At 45.9% G+C, this 22,479-nt stretch overlaps 1 protein-coding gene across 3 annotated transcripts in view; it reads left to right on the forward strand.

The window, feature by feature from the left end:
* mtTFB2 (mitochondrial transcription factor B2) overlaps positions 1 to 22,479 on the forward strand; it is a 221,260-nt gene that overhangs the window by 124,611 nt on the left and 74,170 nt on the right. For all 3 annotated transcript variants that reach the window (XM_065424247.1, XM_065424246.1, XM_065424248.1), the window contains exon 6: positions 12,101 to 12,193. In XM_065424247.1, coding sequence (XP_065280319.1) covers positions 12,101 to 12,193 — 93 coding nt within the window. The remainder of the gene's footprint in view (positions 1 to 12,100; positions 12,194 to 22,479) is intronic.

A 22,479-nucleotide genomic window follows, 5' to 3' on the forward strand; every position in this document is an offset into this window, starting at 1 on the left:
ACAACGTTCGCGCGTAGAGTAAGTTTAGATTGCCCTCATCCAAACGTACTGATGAACAAATCAATCTCCCGAATGGTAGTTAGCTTGTGTTTATTACAAGCCTCGTCCCATAGAAAATGTTTTTGACTGCCGCTGTCCGGAACCCAGCGGACGTAGCAGCAATATGTCAGCACCATCAGCCAAGCTTGAAAAATCTGAAGAACGTCCATTGCATATCCAGGCTTTTGCTGTTCGTAGCGACATGCGTGGCCGCATGCAAAGTACTTTCGGTTGCTGTACCTGTATTTCCAGTCGCACTTCTGGAACACATTGTCGACGCGTGATGAAGTTTGCATATTCGACATTGTACCCGGCGGCGTCATTCTCGCACTAGATGCTCTTAAAGCAATGACCATACGTTGTGAGCAAAGTGCATTTCTTTATTATGCTCAGGAGGCTGGTGCATTCTTCTGTGTTGTGGTTGGTTGCAGAACAGACGAAGCAAGGCTTGGACAAAATGTTTGTCAGTTATGAAGCACTCTAGCAGATAGAGGCGACTCAATCTTCCAGAAGCTCTGGGTATTAGAGTTACATGTCTCCATTAACACTGGAGTCGTGAGCTGTGTACTTTAACTCAACACTCTACTTTGATTCGAAGAAACGTGAGCCAGCGCTCCATCTCATTTTCTGAAGTTGGACTGCTGGTAGTAGCCAAAAGTGAATCTGACCGCAGGCTCTCTCTTTCATAATAATCAACTATGATGTCTGCTGGCTTTGAACAGTACCTTGCTCAGCATAGCAGCGTATCATATTTCGCTCAACTCAAGGTTCGCGAGTCCTCTCTGGTTGACTTGTATTTCCTCGTAGAGCTTCCACTATGCTGTACTTTGCTCGTCGCTGTCACGGGTTTCAGTGTCCAGAGCCTTTTGAGATGCTTCTGCTCAAGTCACTTCTGTTTCCAAATTGTTTTAAGATGTTAAGTGCGTCGTGGCACAATTAATCAGTGGCTTGATTTCCAGTGACTTCTCGAGCAGCGGCTCCGTCAAGAAGGCAAATGAGGTAGTGGAACCGACCTGCGTTAGATAAAGCGGGATGCTCGTGCAAGGAGTGGTGAAACATGTCCCAAAACACCTGCCATTGAGTAAAAGTTCCGTCAAATTGTAAAAGGTCTAGCTTGGGCAATCGTGTGTCAAACTCGCGTCGAGGTAGCGCTGCTTCCTTATCAAAGGTCGCTGGTTGGTGTTCATGAGCTGCTACATGTGGTTAGGTCATGGAAGACTGAGTTTTCTTTTTTTTCTGTAGTCTCCCTTTCTTTATATGTATATTTTCGTTTAACTTTCTCTCTCCCCTTACCCATTCCCCAGTGCAGGATAGCAAGCTGGAAATCTATCTTCCGGTTAACTTCCCTGCCTTCCGTATCTCATTTATCTCTTTCTCTCTCTTTTGACAAGCTCCATGACGCTCTCGGTGCAGAAAGACGTCCCAAATCAGAAGCAGCAGCTCGTGGAATGAAGGCTGGCTTCCTGATTATTCGGCACCAGAACACGATGTGGGAAAAGTCCTTCTGTAACCTTTATTGGCACTTCGCAATACCGTCAAAATGGCGCACATCCCAAACAGTCCTTTTCTAAAGAGCCCACACCCCACTATCCAGTTCTTCACCGTCGTGCCACTTGCGATGTCCAACAGTCTCCTTTGATATCCAGAAATGCCAGCCATAGGGGTTTGCTTCTGCTATTGTGATACACTGTGTCAGTGAAAACAGATTGTTCTCTAGCTTCCTTTGTTTTCGGAACCCATTTTATGGTTCCCCCGGAATCCTTCACCATCCACTCATGCCTGCAGTCTAGATGTCCTTTAAAATATGCATCACCACCCTGTAAACCACTGATGTCACTGTTATGGAATGGTAGTTGTTTATGTCAGCTTTGTCCCCCTTTTCCTTATATATCATGCTCATCCTGCTTGGTCTCCACCCATTGAGAGCTTTACCATCCGTTGTCTTTTTGCTCTTGGAACCCAATCTGGACACGTACCAGCTAGCTTCCTAAGAGGCTGTGGCATGAAGCTAGCGCATCTTCAAGGCAACGAGCGGGTTTTGCATGAATGACTGAATGCACAAGTCAATTATTGACATACCACAAGTGCATCTGACAGACAGATTCTAGAAGGCAAACCACACGATACAAATACAGTGAATATGCTGTGAAAAGGTAGAATTTCATTGCCAGAGCACTTAAAGATTCAGCAGTAGAAAGCTATGGAAACAACAAAAAATTGTAATCGATTTTCGAGACAGAAACAGTTGCTATGAGAAAAATGCGGCTGCTATTGTAATAGCCGCTACAGCGTATGTAGTCTGGAGACTCAGCTTGCCATTGATGCCTATCTCGACTCTCTACACATAGTGTAACACTGTTCCCAGACGCAATTTTCGAAACACAGTCATGCAAATTCACCTGGCATCTTGATAAATCCAAGCGTATCACTTTGGAATCATCGGAAACTGTAGCCGAGCGGTTTAATCGCACGCACCGATCGTCCTGCGTCATGCTGGAAGCGGTGAAAGTTGTTTTAAGCCACATAGGACTTAGTTACGGTCTCCCACCAGATGGCGAACACAAACTGAAGGTTTGGTTTCGATTTTGGTTTTTCAGTGGTGCTCTTCAAATAATAGAGAAAAGCGGTTTATGGTTAGGTTTGCATGAAATTTTCATGTGCAGGGGCAATAGCTATCATCATCATTAATGGCTCATACCGCCCTAAGCAAGCAAGAAATGCAATGCCTCATCCCTCTAGTAATGCACAAGATTATTTATATATATGTGGGGGGGGGGGGTTGTGACGAGAGCGGAAAGTTGCGGACGGACACAAAATTGGTCACCCGAAGACTACCTTTATTCTTCGTCATCCTTTCCTATCAGTCACAGTTCCGTCTGTACTACCGTCACATGTTCCCCCTCCCCCCAAGAGAGCATGTGCAACAAGCAACATGAGAAGGAGCAAGGAGAGGATAAATAAAATACGAGAAGGTGCAGTTACTACAATGTTCTGGCTTTAAACTCATTACAACTTCCGATAAATGTGTGGTAGTTTGGTGATGTCCAGACTGCCGAGGAGGTCGAGGCTGGCTGTTACACTCCGGACGACATATGCAGGCCCTGATGACTGAAAGCTTTGGTAGCCGTGGTGACTGAAATGTTGTGGCGACTTACAGACACACAGTGACACGCTCCTGCTCCTGGTCCTGCTCGAACGTTCGGCGGACTGAGTTGTTGAGGTGAAGTCTCTGTTAATCTGGTACGCCGGAAAAGTACCCATGTGCTTTTCGCCATTACATGCGGTGTCGTCACAGTTGTCCTCCCAATAGGCGCAGTCGTTACTGGTGCCATTGAAGAGGTTCTTGGTGATATTCTTTTCTAGAAAAACAATGTGCTTGGTTTGGCGTCGTGTTTAGTTGGCTAGCAAGTTCACGTCTTTCTTGTTGTGGCATCCGTGCTTTTGGCGACACTCTTTGTCGTTGCCTGTGCAGAAGTCTCTATTGTGGTGAAGTTGCTTATGGAGTTTACGTTGACCTTCCTGATATTGCTGTGAAAGTTGCTGATGTAGCATTTACATCAGAATTTGTCTTTGACTCATTTCGCGAATGGATGTGGTACACTGCGCGCTTTTGGGACAATTGTGTAGTGGCAAAAGCATTGTACAAGGCTCCACAGGAGACTCTTTTGAGGCTGCTGCAACATGACAAATGGGCGCTACTGTCATATGGCAGCATTCGACGCTTAGGACTTGTGAAGCTTCTGTAGTGGCAGTGACTCCTTGGGGTGTTGTACGCAGAAGAAAGTTTGTGTGTTGCGATGTGTTTGGTCTCGTAATGTATGTGGTTCATCTGCTGCTTCCAGAAGTGAATCCTTGTAAAAAAAGCACGTGCTGGTGGTCGTTTCCTTCTGTTGTCATCGCGGGAAAGCAGCCTGCTTCGTGTTACTGGTGGAAGTAATAGCGGCATTCTTTCCTTGACTAGTGTGAACATTACCGTAGTCTGAGTTAATGCAGCTTGGATTCCTGGATGCTCGATCACTGGACGGTGCTGCAGTAGGTGTGGCTTCACCACGCACTTCCAGTGATAATTCGGGCAGCCATACCCGTACGAAGCAATTCTGCGAAATATGAGCAATAGAATGAGTCTCAAGGAAGAATTGCACGACTTGAAATGAGGCGGCGGGCTGCGCATACGGGACGCAAATATTCCATTCGATGCTTCGATGACGACAGGTGTCCGATGGCGTGATGAAGATGCGCATTATGGAAATTTCTGCATGGTGGAGAAACCAGGTCAAAGGTTTCCTCCTAAGACTGACGTGGATATCGCTCAGCGACCATGTTTGTCTCCATCCGCAACCTGCTGCTCGCATCACACAAATTGACAGGATAAAGACGTGGCAGCCACCTCATCGCCCTCCTATAATCATGCAAGTACTCCACATCACGCCATGAACCTCAAGCGCGAGATCCACCACCTACAGCAACCAGCACCATGACCACTTTATCGAATGCCTTGAACATACCCATGTACACTGGATCAGAGAATGATGGGCCAGTGAAAGATTGGTTCCACCTCTTCGAGCTCCTCACATCCACTTTTGACGAGCGGTGTATAATAGTGCATGCAGAGGTGGTGAAAATTGATACTCATAACCATGTTGCAAAAAATAAACGTGGTCATAACTGACATTCTGGGCTTTAATATTTCAAATTGAATCTTTTCAAAATGAACAGATGGATATTTCGCTATGTAGGAACACATTCTCCCTCTTGTACGATCTCGAACGTGTACACAATAGGGAGAAAGCAATGTAAATGCCTTACCACTATGCTGGAACAGGCGATAGCGTGACTTTTGCTCTCCCAGCATCTCATTGTTAGGCATGCACAATCTGCTTGTAGTTCTGCAGCATGATGTGCTCATCTAGTCACATCGCACAATGTACAATCAATGGGCGAAAGCTTTGGATGTGCAAGAAATGTCTAAACCACAAACACATTCGATGTCCTTTGGATTCTATGTCCAGTGTTTGCTCAAAACTAATGGAGCACGTTATACATTCCTGCATTGCCACTTTCCTATCGTCTGTCAATTTCTTTCATCCTAACCAGCGCGCATTTCGAAAAGGTCATTCTTGCGACACTAGACACTAGACGATTTGCATTCTCGTCTTGATCAAAACATCCCCCCTGACGCTCTCTTTCTGAATTTCAAGAAGCTTTCGATAAAGTGTCACATATTCTTCTCCTGGTGCCAAAAAAACGTGCACTCGCCAAGAATAAAAGAAAAAAAAAGAACATGACGTTTTGTGCCCCGTATAGATCCCTTGGTCACAATGAAGGGATAAGCATGGGCGCGTGGCTATTAATGGGTGAGGGTGGTGCAGCACACGGGTGTATATCTCAAGAAGATTACCCCGAGTCCTTTCTATTGCGTGTCTAGTTGGTTGAATGTAGTATGATTCTAAACGCAAACAGGCAGATAAGTGTTTCTCTTTTTAGATGATGGCTGCCGAGTGCCGTTCAGTGCTGTGGCCGGTTACTTCGCGATGTTCGGCGAGGGCGTTCGCGGCTGTGTGGCCCTTGGCGACATCATTCAGGTGTTATTTCAAGCACCGCTTAAAATGTCTGCTCTCGCTAATCACACGTTACACTCCTTGCATGCTATCATGTAGTCCGTGTGCTTCAAAGAGTCTTTTGCGCGAACCAGCTATTGGCCGCGTTTTCGGGAAGGCACGTGGGCAATTTGCACACCATAGCCCTTAAAAGTTCTTGCAAGGGCTCCACTTGTTGTGTAAGGTACCGCCGCATGCAGTGCTGTTTCTTTCGCCGTTTCATGGTGAGGTTTCGCTTATTGGCGCTCCTACGTTCTGAACACTTGTAAAGGGCAACAATTGTTTAACAGGTCCTTTTTACAACCTGCAGCTCTTGCCTATGTTTCGTGGTGCGGAAGCAGATGCGGAATGCCCTGGAAAAGAGTGCTGCTGCGACGGGTCGGTTTTCCCCAATTGGGTGCGCTGAGTCGAAGCTTAGGTACTTTCCCGTGTGCGTTGGCTTATTGTACACATTAGTCCTAAAGCCGCTTCAAGTCTCTCTACGAAGACATCGAGAAGGGGAATGCGCCCACTGGTTTTCTCTTCAGCTGGCAATTGTATACGTGGTTTGAAGGAATTTAGGTGGTCGAGGAAATGTGAAGCGTGCCGGCGACGGATAATGCAGAAACAGTCGTCCTTGTATCTTAGAAAGAGCTTTGGTCGCATCCTGAATGAAGACAAGGGGCCACTTTCCAGATCCTTCAGAGCCATGTTGGTGCAAACGATGGACACAGAAGCTCCCATAGCTGTGCTGAATACATGCTTTTAATACTTCTTGTTAAAGACAAAGTATGTATTTTCAAGGCAAGATTTTAGAAGGCTGCAAATGTCGTAGGTTTTGAATGGCATGCGTTCGGGCAAAGAAAAGTCAGCCTCGAGAAATTTCCTGCAGCACGCGACTGCATCGTCAATGTAAACATTGACTTTGCATCAAGAGAGATCATGACTTCATCATGTTCAATGCAGCAGCTTCTTATTTGCTCAATGAAATGAGCGGAGTCTTTGACAAAAGTGTGCATGAGTCCTGCAAGCAGCCTAGGAATATGGTGCAGGTAGCCGGACAGCTCGTACAGTAGCGTGCGTGTGGAGTTCACAATTGATCTTGCCAGAACATCGGGCTTATGAATTTTCGGCAGTCTGTAAGGAGCTGGAGCTGATCCGTTGTGGCAGAGGAACCTGTTATAGAGCTTGTATTTTTGGGGGGAAAGGGAGGGGGGGGGGGCAAACTTGGAAACTTCGGTAAGCAGCTTCTGAAGCTCTGATTCCACCTTCTTCGTTGGATCCCTAGCCAGTTTGGCATAGGTCGAAGTGTCCTCGAGCAGCCCATTTATCTTGACGTAGTCCATGGTCCAAAACCGCAGTAGCATTTCCCTTGTACGCGGGGACGATGACTTAGCCCTCGTTCTCTTTTAGCCGCTTCACCGCAGTTCTTTCGGCGGCTGGCGGCGTCGTAGGATTTGTCCTTGCAACCTTCAGAACGACCCCAATTGCACGCGAGTGAGCTTCTTCCCGTAGACTTGGCTCAACAAGCCGTGCCGCTGGTTCCATGGCGCAAGTCAGGTGGCAGACATTTGGTCGTGTGCCAATGTTGTACTTAAGGCCGTGACTGAGCAGTGCAGGCTCTGTCGGGTCGAGCCTGTACAAAGATAGGTTCTGAACACCTAGTGTGTCTTAAGTACTGGCATTTCTTCGTAAAAGAAAGGGGAACTTGGAATCCTGGCACGCTGACATTTTTTCCCGCTTGGCGGTAGCAGTGCTGTTGGCGTGAAGCAGAACACCGTGGAATTCAATAGGCAGTCGACATGGTGAAGTCAAACATACTGGTGTCAAGGCACCAGCACACACTTGTCTATGTTGGTCATCGAGAGAAGCATGGGACTGCTGTCACAACGCAAATCCGTCAGTTCGTCAATTTGAAAAGGAGACTGGCCTTGTTCCAGTGTCACCGATAGTTCAACATGCACTGCAAGATACATGGATTCATTCCAAGGTCCCTGCGGCTCCCGGTTGTCAAGACTGCCGTGGGGAAGCGGACCATTGCCACAGCCAAGAAACACCTTCTACAGGCCCACATCCTTGAAACAAAAGCAACAATCAAACGCCTGGAGAACATCCTTTTTGTCCATCGTCGACTCGAAAACCAGCTGCCTATTGAATTCCACTATGTTCTGCTTCACGCCAACAGCACTGCCGCCGCCACGTGGGAAAAAAGATCAGCGTGCCAGGATTCCAAGTTCTCCCTTCTTTTACGAAGAAATGCCGGCACTTCAGGCACACTGGGTGTCCAGAACTTATCTTCATACAGGCTCGACCCGGCAGAACATGCACTGCTCAGCCAGCCACGGCCTTAAGTACAACATCGGCACACGTCCAAATGTTGGCCAGCTGACTTGCACTGTGAAACAAGCTTGTTGAGCCCAGTCTACGGAAAGAAGCTTGCTCGCATGCAATTGGGATTGTCTCGAAGGTTGCGAGGGCAAATCCTATGACGCTGCTGGCAGCAGAAAGAAGCGATTTGAAACAGCTAAAAGAAAACAAAGGCATACTCATCCTCCCCGCGGACAAGGAAAATGCTGCTTTGGTTTTGGATTGTGTGGACTATGTCATCAAGATAAGTGGGTGGCTCCAGGACACGTCGACCTATGCCAAACTGGCTAGGGATCCAGCGAAGAAGGTGGATTCAGAGCTCCAGAAGCGGCTTACCGAAGTTTTCAAGTAGGACTAGTGTGTGCAGAAAGCCGACGCACACGAGGAAGTACCCGAGCTTAGACTCGGCGCATTCAATTGGGCAAAAGCGATCCGTCGCAGCAGCACTCCTTTCCCTGGCATTCCGCATCTGCTCCAGCCCCACGAAATGTAGACAAGAGCTGCAGGTTGTGAAAAGGGACCTGTTAAACAATGGTTACCCTCTACAATTGCTCACAATGCAGGAATGCAAATCAGCAAAGCCTCGCCGTGAAACGGCGAAAGAAACAGTAATGCACGTGGCCGTTACACGGTGTGAACAAGTGATGCCCTTGCAAGAATCTTTAAGGGCTACGGTGTGAAAATTACCCACGCACCTTCCCAAAAACTTAGCCAACAGCTGGTTCGCGCTAAAGACCCTTTGAAGCAGACGGAATATCCGGGAGTGATCTACAAGATAGCAAGCAAGTAGTGTAATGTGTCATACATCGGCGAGAGCAGAAATTTTAAACGGCGCTTGAAACAACATATGAATGACGTCGCCAAGGGCCACGCAGCCGCGAACCCCCTGGCGGTACATTGTGAACTAATCGGACAGAGAATTTACTGGGACTCTGCAGCCATCATCGCAAAACAGAAACACTTATTTGCTCGTTTGCATTTAGAGTCATATTACGTTCAGTCAACTAGACACATAATAAACAGAACGCGGAGTAGTCTGCCCGAGATATACACCCATCTATACACCCACGCCACCTCAGCCATAAATAGCCGCGCGCCCATGCGTATATCTTCATTGTGATCAAGGGATCCGTACGGGGCCCGCAATGGTGTGTTCTTTATTTTTCTTTTATTTTGGCGAGTGCACGTTTCTTTGGCACCAGTATGTTTCCTCGCCAGGGGAGTTTTTCGTCGAATGCTTGACAATATTCTTAACCGCAGTCTTCAAGCAGGCGTCTTTAATTGGATCCGTGAATTTCTAACCAATCAGTTTGTCTCCGCTAACTCGATATCCTGAATCCTATCTCCTGTACTAACTGGTGTGCCCCAAGGCACTTTCTTTGGGCCTCTCCTCTTTCTCATATGCAATAGCTTTCCACTTAACTTATCACCCAACATACGCCTTTTTGCTAATGATTGCATTTTATGCCGACAAGTAAACACTTTAGACTGTGCTGCTCTGCAGAAAGACCTCCTCCAAATTTAGGCATGGTGCTGTAAATGGTGCATGAACCTCAATGTCAGCAAGTGTTCTCACGTGTGCTTTCATTGACGTCGTAATTATGTAGTACCTTCCTACTCCCTTAACAACTGCAATTTAACACAGTGTGAAACGTTTATATACCTGGGATTGCATATATCAAGGGACGTATCTTGAACCCATCATATCAATCAGTTAACTGATTCCTGCAACTGATTACTAGGTTATCTACGCCGTAACTTGTCTTCAGCATCTCCCTTACTTGGATGTCAAACCTAAATCCGATATAAATTAGAATATGCTTGTGCTATTTATGACAACTATCAGGTTAATATGATCAACACCATTGAATTGGTTCAGAACCAAGCTGCCGGATTCATTATTTCTGACTGCTCCTGTAATACAAGTGTTTCAACCTTAAATAAATAAATAAAACTGATCCGAAAAAGTTTTGACTGATTTGAAAAAACTGAAAGTTAGAAACCTACAGCTGGACTACAACACGACGCGATGGATTGAGGAGTTCCTAACGAACCGATTTCAAGTAATCAGTCTCAACAACTGCTTTTCTAACCGCACTCACGTCACTTCGGGAGTTCCTCAAAGATCCGTCCTTGGGCCACTGCTATTTTGAATATACAGAAATGACATCGCAACTAATATTACCTCACAAATACGTCTGTTCGCAAATGACTACGTCTTGTATAATGAAATAAGCTGCCCTGCCGACATCTCTATGTTACAGTCTGATTTAACAAAACTAACTGACTGGTGTCACACATGGCAGATGGAAATTAACATAGCCAAAACTAAACACGTAAAATTTGCTTCGATAACTCGACCTTACTCTGACCAATATACAATAAGCTGGTATTACTGTTGACTCAGTATCTTCAATCAAGTACTTGGGTGTCCTGTTTACCTCAAGTTTAAGCTGGAATACTCACATCGAACACATCACCACAAAAGCATCCAAAAAACTTGGTTACCTGAAATGTCACTTACACCTTGTTAACACAGATACCAGACTTCGCGCATACAGTTCTCTTATCAGGCCTTCTTTAGAATATGCGTCAATAATTTGGCACCCCCATCACTCTAATCTCACGAACCTACTGGAATCAGTTCAAAATAAAGCTGCGTGGTTTAACTTAACTTCATACTCTCGATATCAAAGTGTGCCCGCCTTAAAGAAATGACTTAATCTCCCTTCACTTGACATGCACAGGAAATTATCATGGTTGACCTTCTTCCACAGCCTTTACCACAGCAACATTGCATTCGCTCGCGCCCATATTCTTCCCGCTCCCCACATCTCTGCCCGCACAGACCATGTTCATAAAGTAAAACCTATATTTGCCAGGACTAACGCTTATGAAAATTCGCCTCTAGTTTTATCTATTGCCGAATGGAACTCGCTACCTGCAAACATTGTCTCGTTTACGGAATCATCATTTCATGCAGCACTGCTAACCTTTTTAGAGTGTGTCAACCTGTCCGAACGCACATTTCCTTGACTATTTACTTAAACAGTGTGTTCAAGTGCTTGGCATTGTATAAAATTCGTTCCGTTTCATCTGATATGTATCTGTGTAGGCTGTTTACCTAAATCATTATTCGATTGTATCCTTAAAGTCGTGTTTTGATGGGTACTGATTGTTTGCATCGCATTTTAGGTTCTCATGCTTGTTTCACGCCACTAAACATTGTATAAACTTCGTTACCCTTTCCTTTCTTTCTTTCTTTCTTTCTTTGTTGTTTGTTTGCTTCTGCTAGATGTTTTTTATGGTTCCTAATGCCTTCATATATTCACATTGTACAGATTTCACTCATGCTTGAACTTTTCCGTCCCCCCCCCTATGCAATGCCCTAACGGGCCCTTAGGGTACTCAAATAAATAAATAAAAAAAAATGTGTCTTTTGACACAATGACAGGTTGTGACAGGTTGTATCCTTTCTCCCTCACCCCCCGCCCCAAAAGTGCTCGTTCCTTGATTTCTTTAGGTTTTTTCATTCACAGCCCACAGGTAACCAAATCAACATTCCAGCCCATCGCTTCTCCTGTCACACGCATCCTAATAATTTGTACCTTGTGTACCTACCACGCGCCCATTCCACTACGTATCAACATTCTTCTTTTTCTACGAACAGCCGGTGAATGGAATACCCTTCCTTCTGACATCGCCCTAATCACTGACATTTCTCGTTTCAAAGCTGCCATCGAAGACCATCTTTGAAGTCACACTACTTAACCTGACACACTGTTCTTTCAACATGTTCCAACCTCTCATGTAATGTCCCGTTTAGGAACCTTTGAGGTATCATAAATAAATAAATAAATAAATAAATAAATTTAAAAAATCTACCATTGACTGCCATGTACTAGTGGAAAATTTTATACATGTGAATTAGACGGTGTTAAATGTCTGATATTTGGTCTTTTATGGTACGTCCAATCAATGTTTGTGGTTTGCTTGGTTGTTGTTGCCTTGATTGTGAACAAAACAGTCTCTTCTTTGGCTGGCCAACACAAAAGTTGACTTCACTGATGCGTTCAACTGTTGTATGTGTCTGAGAAAATGATGTGTCCATCATGCAGCACATCACGGCAGCCCGAGGCAGCAACTTCAGGCACTATCGGGATGTGAGCATCCTTTACCAGCTCTTCTTCCACGTTGATGTACTTGGCCAGGTAAGCTGCACTCTGCGTTGTGTGTATTTTTAGGGTAGTATGTGATAGTGGGCAAAATGTACTTCATTTTATACGATGTGCGCGGGATATGCATCTTATGCCTTCCCTGTAGACTTCGCTTGCGGTAACAAATCATTTCAGGGAGTGAAAGATTCCCATTAGGTATATCTGTCATGACGACTGATAGAGTGACACATGCCAGTTCATTTTGAGGTAGCAAATGCCAGCCACGTTGGGCGAGAACGTTAGCGTGACATGAAAAGTACCGTTGGGTGAGCAGGTTATCACAGAATGAAATGGTACGTTGCTTAAGACAGCGTTTCTCATGCTTGGTGATTTTCCCCTCAACAAAGCTTTCAATCTTTCCCTACTATGGAGGAAATATGTGTTTTTTGTAGTTTATGCCAGCTCTTTTTTTCTGAAAGAAATAATGCACTGAATATTTTATGTATAACATAAACAAAAAGCCGAATGAATACATTTACCTATAAAAGTTTTATTAACGAAATATATGTTATATAAATGATATAAATTGCCAGAATCAAGATTATGAGCACAGTGACAACAAAATAAAAGCAGTAGGCAACGTTTTGATAAGTGGACATCTCTTTTTTTTAAGTCCACTTGTCAAAACATTGGTTCCCGGTTTTACCTCGTTCTCATTTCGCTCATCGCTTTGAATTTCCATCTCCCGCCTTCGCCATGTTTTTGCAGAATTAAGATTGGGGGATAACATTGAACACAGATCGTAAAGACACGCTTGTATGTACTAAAAAAATATGTAACAAAGACTATGAGATATACAAAATGTATTGCCACATAATAGGCACTATCCGAAGAAGTCAAAATTTTTCATTGAACAGGTATTCTACTACGAAAATTTTAACTGCAAGCGTACAGTTCGTGACGGGCTGCGGCCACCGATGCTCCATCCGGTTTGCGTCATCGTGGCTCTCAGCGTCTAAGTCCGACAAAAAGGCAGCATCCTGAAACTAGCTGCTGCTCGATCCATGGATAAAATGAGCCGCAGGCACAGCGGTATCATGACATCTGCGATCTTTCGAAGCGGGCGTGCCGCTTCTGGAGGCAGACATTTTTCTTCCTACTTTGACGATCGTGAAACTTTGGAGTGCGTTCAAAAGTGACTGCCTCTTGAGAAAATATTTAACTGCTTAGAAAACAAAAACGTAGTTATCCTCCTTCACGTTCGATGGTGACGTGTGCATGAGCGGCGCGGAAGGTCTCAAAAGCGGCATTTCAAACATTCGATAGCTGGCAGCCAGCCATTCTTGCTTCCTACTTTGACAATCGCGAGACTTGGGAGCGCTAGAGTTCCTGTATATGCTACCGTAGGTAGCAGAGTTGCGCGTAGGTCCGCCATCTTGTCTGAGAAGCAACCAAGTCTATGCGGCGAAGCCGCACTCCGTTTTTGCATGCGACATGCCTAGCGTATCGTCGATCGACCGTGGGCGCTTTTGCATCGCTTGTGCACCGCTTTTCCGCCTAATCGCAAACAAAGCGCATCGAAACAGCTGACTGGATTAGATTGTGAAGAAAAAGGCGCTGCCCTTTTTAGCGCGCGGCATAAGATGCAGCGCGTCTATTAGTTTTTTTTTTTTTGGATTTGCATTCACCTGCGCACTTCCTCCGCCCTAATAACGTATGGGCACTCGCGTATCTAGAATAGACTGTATATTCTATATACGCCGATCAGATGCAGCATTCGTGAACCGTGACGGTAACGATTAGATCGCACCGAATAAACTTAGGGAATATATGGTGATGTTATTTTATAGATTCTGGAAATCCTACAAAAAGTTTCGTGCGAAAAAGCTACTTCACAAGGTAGTATAAGGTTCGAAATAACATAGCGTTTTAAAAACTGGAGAAACTTTAGTAATTGAGGTAAACAATCAGATACTTTCATAACTTTCCTTCGCTTGAATACTGCTTGGCACTCAGGTTTTGTTTCAACAGCGATAAATACGCTACTAAGAGCAGTGCAGTGCTCTTTTAGCATGTAAACAGTAACAAAAAGCACCGAGCCACAACTTCCTCTTTTTTTGGCAATAAAATCACAATGCGAATTTCAGAGAAAAACAAAAACAAAAACACTAGTATATGCGCGTGCAAATATTTTGATATAGTGAGCTTTATCAAGTGGTGCTCTTTTACAAAGGGAACTGTGCTAAATATCATGAGGCCCATACTTGCTTATGTGCCATAGCTCTCAACATGTAGCCAGTCTAAAATATTACTGGTGAGTCAATGACCAACCATTGATATTTCGACTCTGGTACCCCATTAGATCTTGTGTAGGAACATATCCATCTACCAGCAAGCAATGGATATCAGCTACACCTGCAAGTGTGATTTCATTATGTGCCTTTTCACTGCAGAGATTCCAAAAGTAGCCTTCTGTGGGAGTGTAGCGAAAGTTTTTCTCACAGGATTGACCTAGCTACATCATGGAGAATAATTCAAAACACAGTTAGGCCCTTGCCGTATGTTAAATGACGACATTCATTCCTCTTGCATCCTGCTTCACATAAGCTGTAGTAGATTAAATATCTTTACTTAGTAGTAACCTCTTTCATATTCAGAAACAACCCAAGTTGTGCATAATCATGAAAATGTGAGCTGGCTTTTTTACGACACTTCTGTGAAAGCAGCGTGCTGCATCACATGCAGAAAACTGGTAATTCCAGCCAAATCTTCAGTATACCTCTATGTGCTTCCATTTTTTAAAAAAATCCAGACTTGCAGTAACTTTTAATATTCCAGCTGTGAATTTTTTAGCACAGCCCAAAAAGCACGTAGCTGTTAGTCAAGCGATTTCATCTCATACACACTTGACGCAATAGGCAGTTGACTGAAAATTTGTTTGTTCAGGTGTCTTTACCTGAACATCCTTCACTAGTTTTACAAAGGAAGAAAAACAATTACTGCAGTTAGGTGTCACGAGGCAGGTAAGGTGTCACGAGGCAGGCCGACGAAACAAACGTGAAATGCGCTGCGCACGTTGCGTTGTTGCTACGCAGCTAGCACGCACATGGACAGCGAACGGCAAGATCGGCCGGATTGGATTTGAATTTGACTGGCGATAACTTGTGTCAATCCAGTTCGCTGCAGCGGCGGCGTCGGGAAATACAAAAATTGGCCCGAACATCTGCTTCTCCGCAATGCACGGTTGCTTGGCTACCACGTGATGACGTTCTGCCAATAGAGGCGCTAGCGGCGTGATAAAACAGACGCGCAACTCTGCTACCTGCGGTAGCACATACAGTAACTCTAGGGAGCGCATCAGAAATCGTCGCCTGGCGGGAAAAAAGCAAACTGCTTAGAAATAAAAATGCAGTTCTCCTCCTTCGCATCCGATAGCGCAGTGTGTCCTTGAGTGGCGCGGAAGGTCTCGAAAGCGGCATCACAAACAATATTATTGGGCTAACGATGCACAATGGATGCGATACGGAAAGAGTTAAAGTGAAGTTTTCTTTCCCCAAACTTGCCATGTCGTGTATATGCGACTTGTCACATAAGTTTACCGTAGTCTAACTTGACGTATGTTTTCAAGATGGTTCTTGTTGTGTGCCACAGTTAAAAAATACCATAGCACATCACAACTGTCTAGATATTATTAGCTGGCACTAATAGCTCGACTATCATGTGCCTTGACACCAAATGTCTCATAAATGGCGACGGTGGCACGATCCAGACGTGTTCCGTGCCACAAACTGCCTCGCCGTGCAGAGGGAAAGCACTTGTTTTCTCATGTAAAAAACAGCTGGCTGTTGTGGGGTTCTAGTATCTCACAGTAGTAACAACCACTGCGGGTTCGCGCTTAGCGAGCCACAGGGTCAGCCTTCGCCTCGAGCACCGAGCACTGCGCATGCATGAAAACAATGTCAGAAGTTAGCAGAAACCGTTTGTCTCCGGCGACACCCAACACTGCACTCACTCCCGGTCCCGGCCAGCGTGGGAATCAAAGGCCTCTCAGGCCCTTTCTCAGGCCCAGAATTCCTGATCACCGACAGAGGAACCACTTTTACGGCGGAGCTTACTCAAGCCATCTTGCAATACAGCCAGACAAGTCACCGCAGCACAACCGCCTCCCACCCACAGATGATTGGCCTTACAGAGCGGCTGAATAAGACTCTCGCCGACATGTTATCCAGGTACATAGAAATCGAACACAAGACCTGGGATGCGGTTCTTCCTTACGTAACCTTCACTTACGACACGCACGGGTCAAGAAACGGTGCAGATCGCATCGTTCAAGGAAGCAGGAACCCGATGACGGCTGTCTACATCCATGCTGCCACATGTCAACGAAGAGAATCTCGACGTCGCTGCCTCTTTGTAGCGCACTCAAGAGGCACAATTTCCTGCCTGCACATTAAGAGCCGGCGAAGGACGGACAGCTGACTCTACAATCTTTGACGACGCAAAATAGAATACAAACACGCCGCCCGTGTTTGGGTTTGTACTCCGATACACCGAAGAGGACTTAGTGTGAAACTTTTGTGATGCTTTTTCAGACCACATACAACATCATCCGACGTATTGGCGTTCTGGACTATGAGGTCGTGCCTCATGACATTTTGCAATCACAGTGGTGCGACGCATGACCTTATGTCCACGTAGTGCGTCTCAAGCCTTTCTGCGCCCGCTGACGAACTTGCCTACTTCGTTTGTTTGTTGCTGTTCTTTCTTTAATATGCGTGGTTTTGTTTTTGGTTTCGTGTTTGCTTTCGTGTTCATCCAATAACGAGTTAGTTTCGTGATTCAGTTTTCGCTGCTGTGTTCTTTACCGTCACTACGTGTCACTGTCAGATCTTCAGCACCAAGAAATGTTTTTAAAGGCGCACAAATATGAACAGTTCTGGGAAGTGTTAGGTAAGAAGTCTTAAAGTTATGAGTTTAAAAAAAACTAGGGCTCTCCACGGGAAATGGAAGAGAAAAATGAAGTTCATCCTCTGGGGTATGCTAGACCAGCACATGCATGCGCGTGTGCATATATAATTCTTGTTGTGTAGCAAAAAGAAAATAATTATTGGATGCCGCCCGAGTCCAAGGACTTCGAGCTGCCACCTGAGGAAACCACAAGAAGACTGCCGGACTATTTCTTTTAATAAAGTTTCTTCCTCGGTTTTATGTGCCAAAACCATGATATATGCTTACGAGTCACTGGGTTTAATTTTGGCCACCTGGGCTTCTTTCTAATCTGCGCTTAAGTACATGACCATTTTTGCCTAATGCACCCGTCAAAATGTGGCCACCAGAAATCGAGTCCACAACCTTGTGTTTTGCAGCGGAACGTAAGCCACCTTGACAGGTCGTTATGAAACACTGCGATACTGGTTGTCTGTCTAGACTAACATTTGTGTGTGAAAATGTGTGCCAGGTAATTGCTCCGAAAGGTTGGTTTGCTGATACAAAGTAAGGTTTCATATTCTACAAAAGGTGCTACAGAATGGCTTCGGCCGCACTGTGCCATTCTCAAGAAATTAAGTATCGTATAGTGCGGAATATAGGTCGAGGTTTTTTTCCGAAGATATTACTAAGAGCTCACCCCTCGACCTATATACCGGCCCTTGGCACAACCTGAATAGTCATCTGGCAACATGTACACTCTAAGAAAAAGAAAGGAGGAAATGAGGTATTGAGGTTACTCTTTAAGGGTGGAACTGATGTGCCACAACCATTCCTCCCTTTTGGGAGTAAGCGCGAGAAGATGAGCTATTACTCTTCATGCCATTACTCCTCCGAGGACGAGCAGTTGCTCTTTTCCGATGCTCCTCAAGGTAGTAATGGTCATTATTTCTGATGTAGAATTAATGAAATTAGGCATTTATACCCTGATAAAAAAAGATTACTGAACTGAAAAAAAAAATTGCCGGAGGTATGATTGGAACTCACGTCCTCGCGCTCACAAGTCAGGTACTCTAACCACTGCACCACGGCAGACTGGTTGATGGGACTGGAAATAGAGACAGGTTAAGCATCGGAACGCAAGTGTGGCCATATAAAAGCGACTCGGCATTTTGTATATGCTGTGCGGGAAGAGTAACGTTGAGTGTACTTGCAACCATGAGCGAGTGCGAAAAGAAATCTGCCCGAGTATTCTTAGGGTGATTTAAACTTTGGCACTATGCAATGTAAACGTGTAGCGAGCTCAAACGGGGCAACAGAGATGACAGAGAAGGACAATTTCTCACTCGCTTAGTGTGTACTGTATGAGCTACACATCGCTTCAGTTAAGTCCGTAATCTCCTTGGAAAGGAAGGAACTTCGGTACTATTGACCAGCAAAACCTGGCAATCTATGAATGACTTGCGCGCTTAATGTGCATTGCTCACTTATGGTGTGCGCACGAAGGGCATGGCTCTTCACATTCCAGCTTTTAAATTTCACGCAATTTTCTCACGAAGGGGCAAAGTGCTGCTTTGCATGTAGTTCAATAGACAGCGCATCAACTTCGAACTATTCACGATTTATAGACAATACAGTTTTTACCGCATGATTCCACGACACGGACAAAAACACAGGAGTGCATGGGGAGTAACTGTTACCGTTCGTCCTTCCGTTTGCTCTCTTTCCGACCAGGGACTAAACACTTACTCTCCGAAATTTGCACACGGCACGCATATTTATGCAGTTACTCCCTTGAGGGATAAAATCACCCTTTTTAGGGCAACTGCCCAGTTACTCCCATTTTCCCCGAGATTTTTCTTAGAGTGTAAGAGCTCAGACCTTTCGGCATCCGCATCGTTATCGCCTCCTTGGTGACCACCGCGGCCCAACATTAATGCGGCCTACGCAGTTGGACCGACGCCATCTTCTCTTTTTGTGCAGCAATCTTCCCTGGCGTTGCTAGTTTCGCAACAACTCACAAAATGAGTACGAGTACTCGACGTCAGTTCACTGTGGCATTAAAAAAGAAAGTAATCGAATATGCTGAAATGCATGGGAACATGTCCACCCAGCGGCAATTTGGCGTCTCAGAAAAAAGCGTCCGGTGCTGGCGAACGCAGAAAGTCAAGCTGTCTGCCTGGAAAGCGCGGAAGACGTCCTTTCGCGGGCACCGCGCGGTGCACCCCAAGCTCGAAAACAAGGTGGCGGATTTCGTCTGCGAGCATCGCGCCAGATCTTTGCCAGTGACAGTGGAACTCATCCGCATCAAAGCTCTTGAGATCGCCCGAGAATTTGGACTGCCCAAGGAACAATTCAAGGGCTCCGTTTACTGGGTTCGTCGCTTCATGCGATGCAAAGGATTCGCACTTCGACGGCACACATCAATCTGCCAGAAGCTGCCAGAGGCATACAAGGATAAGCTGGTCAAATTCCAGCGCTATGTTATCCGTCTCTGGCAGCAGCATGGCTACATGTTGGGACACGCAGAGGGCGCGGCACCTGGCCTGCGGACAGCATGGCTCACCCGCTTCTGCTGTTTGTGCAGGTACTGCCGTGGATCCTGCATGAAAGGCCAGCCACGATAACGACGACGAGCGCTGGAATGATGCCGTTTTTGGTGTTTCACTCTGACCACGTGACAACGAACTTTTCATTTGTGGGATACGAACTGCAAGGTGTGACGTCATCAGCAACAGACCTACTAAAGGAGCGACGCAACTACGACCAGATCAGAGGGCACGGCACCTGGCCTGCGGACAGCATGGCTGACCCGCTTCTGCTGTTTGCGCAGGTACTGCCTCTCCTGCATGAAAGGCCAGCCACGATAACGACGACTAGCGCTAGAATGGTGCCGTTTTCGGTGTTTCACTCTGACCACGTGACAACGAACTTTTCGTTCGTGGGATACGAACTGCAAGGTGTGACGTCATCAGCAACAGACCTACTAAAGGAGCGACGCGACTACGACCAGATCAGAGGGCACGGCACCTGGCCTGCGGACAGCATGGCTCACCCGCTTCTGCTGTTTGTGCAGTTACTGCCTCTCCTGCATGAAAGGCCAGCCACGATAACGACGACTAGAGCTAGAATGATGCCGTTTTCGGTGTTTCACTCTGACCACGTGACAACGAACTTTTCGTTCGTGGGATACGAACTGCAAGGTGTGACGTCATCAGCAACAGACCTACTAAAGGAGCGACGCGACTACGACCAGATCAGAGGGCACGGCACCTGGCCTGCGGACAGCATGGCTGACCCGCTTCTGCTGTTTGCGCAGGTACTGCCTCTCCTGCATGAAAGGCCAGCCACGATAACGACGACTAGCGCTAGAATGGTGCCGTTTTCGGTGTTTCACTCTGACCACGTGACAACGAACTTTTCGTTCGTGGGATACGAACTGCAAGGTGTGACGTCATCAGCAACAGACCTACTAAAGGAGCGACGCGACTACGACCAGATCAGAGGGCACGGCACCTGGCCTGCGGACAGCATGGCTCACCCGCTTCTGCTGTTTGTGCAGTTACTGCCTCTCCTGCATGAAAGGCCAGCCACGATAACGACGACTAGAGCTAGAATGATGCCGTTTTCGGTGTTTCACTCTGACCACGTGACAACGAACTTTTCGTTCGTGGGATACGAACTGCAAGGTGTGACGTCATCAGCAACAGACCTACTAAAGGAGCGACGCGACTACGGCCAGATCAGAGGGCACGGCACCTGGCCTCGGACAGCATGGCTCACCCGCTTCTGCTGTTTGTGCAGGTACTGCCGTGGATCCTGCATGAAAGGCCAGCCACGATAACGACTAGCGCTAGAATGATGCCGTTTTCGGTGTTTTACTCTGACCACGTGACTACGAACTTTTCATTCGTGGGATACGAACTGCAAGGTGTGACGTCATCAGCAACAGACCTACTAAAGAAGCGACCCGACTACGACCAGATCAGAGGGCACGGCACCTGGCCTGCGGACAGCATGGCTCACCCGCTTCTGCTGTTTGTGCAGATTGGTCCTCAGTGCACTGATTGTTCCTACCGAAGTGACAACAGATTTTTGGTTATCCTGCCGTGCCCTCGCAGGTTTTGTTGCATTCTTATTGACTTTTGATCCATGATGTTGCTATTAGTGTCCGGGCCTAAATCCCGGGCCTAAATCGACCGAACTGCTGCAAACAACTGATCGCCGACTATCCTCAATAAGCGAGAACGTCGTGCAGTTAAACGCAAAAACAGATCGATTGACGAAAATTCTTGTTATGATACAGGAAATGAACAAGAATATTAGGTAACTTGAGGTTATAGTTCAGCACCAGGCTGAAAAATTTATCGAGTATGAAAACCGCAGCCAGCGTAACAACTTGTTGGTTTTTGGAATCTCGGAGGAAAGCGGTGACTCAGAGGCGAACTTGAGGGCAGCTGTTATCGATGAACTGTTTCATGAAAAACTGGGGGTTCGAGTTAAAACTGTCGAAAGAATTCATCGCATTGGCAAGAAAAACAGTAAACTACCGAGACTAGTTATCATGAAGCTTTATGATACCAGAGAAAAGGAGCAGGTACTGAAGAACTGCAAAAAACTTAAAGGAAAATCAGTATCAGCAATTATTATGCAAAGGAAACAGTAAATGTGCGACGAAAGTTGTGGGCAAGCGCTTCTTCCGGAAGGGCGAAGTGCGCGAAGGTATTTTTGATTGACGACAAGCTCAAGGTAAACGATAAGCTTTACGTATGGGACCACGGAAACAACGCACGTTTCCTTCTAAACCACCGAGATAAAAACAAGCACCGCGCCCAAAGGGCAGATGACACGCATGGTGATTCTGGTCCCTCAGGCAGTCCCAGCGATTCCCCATGTACTTCAACCCTTTCATAGTTCCGAATCTCGTCACTGAATGCACGCAGTATTGTTAATAAAATAACTGAGTTAGAATACGTGTGGCTGACGGAGACCCCTCATGTGCTAGCAGTAAGGGAAACATGGTTGCAGAGCGATGTACCTAGTCAGTGTATAGTGCCACCAAACTACCGAATGTTTAGATGGGATAGAGACACTTGCGGTGGTGGCGTTGCGATTATTGTTAAACAGTACATTGATGTTGTAATGATTGAATGTATCATTCCTGAGACAGTGTGGTGCAAAATTACTTACGCGAACACTGTATATCTTGTTGGCGCAATATATAGGCCACCTGCCACTGCACCCGAGTTTTTAGATAAGCTGAATGATTTCCTATGCAATCATTTGGACCGTAACGCCAGACTAATAATGACCGGGGACTATACCTAATATTAACTGGGACAGTTTACTACCTGGGCACGTAGAAATTTGTAGTAGCGAAAAGCTGCTTCAAATAATGATCTCTCACAATCTAA

Source organism: Dermacentor albipictus, chromosome 7, assembly GCF_038994185.2.
Source record: "Dermacentor albipictus isolate Rhodes 1998 colony chromosome 7, USDA_Dalb.pri_finalv2, whole genome shotgun sequence".
Lineage (NCBI taxonomy): Eukaryota > Metazoa > Arthropoda > Arachnida > Ixodida > Ixodidae > Dermacentor > Dermacentor albipictus.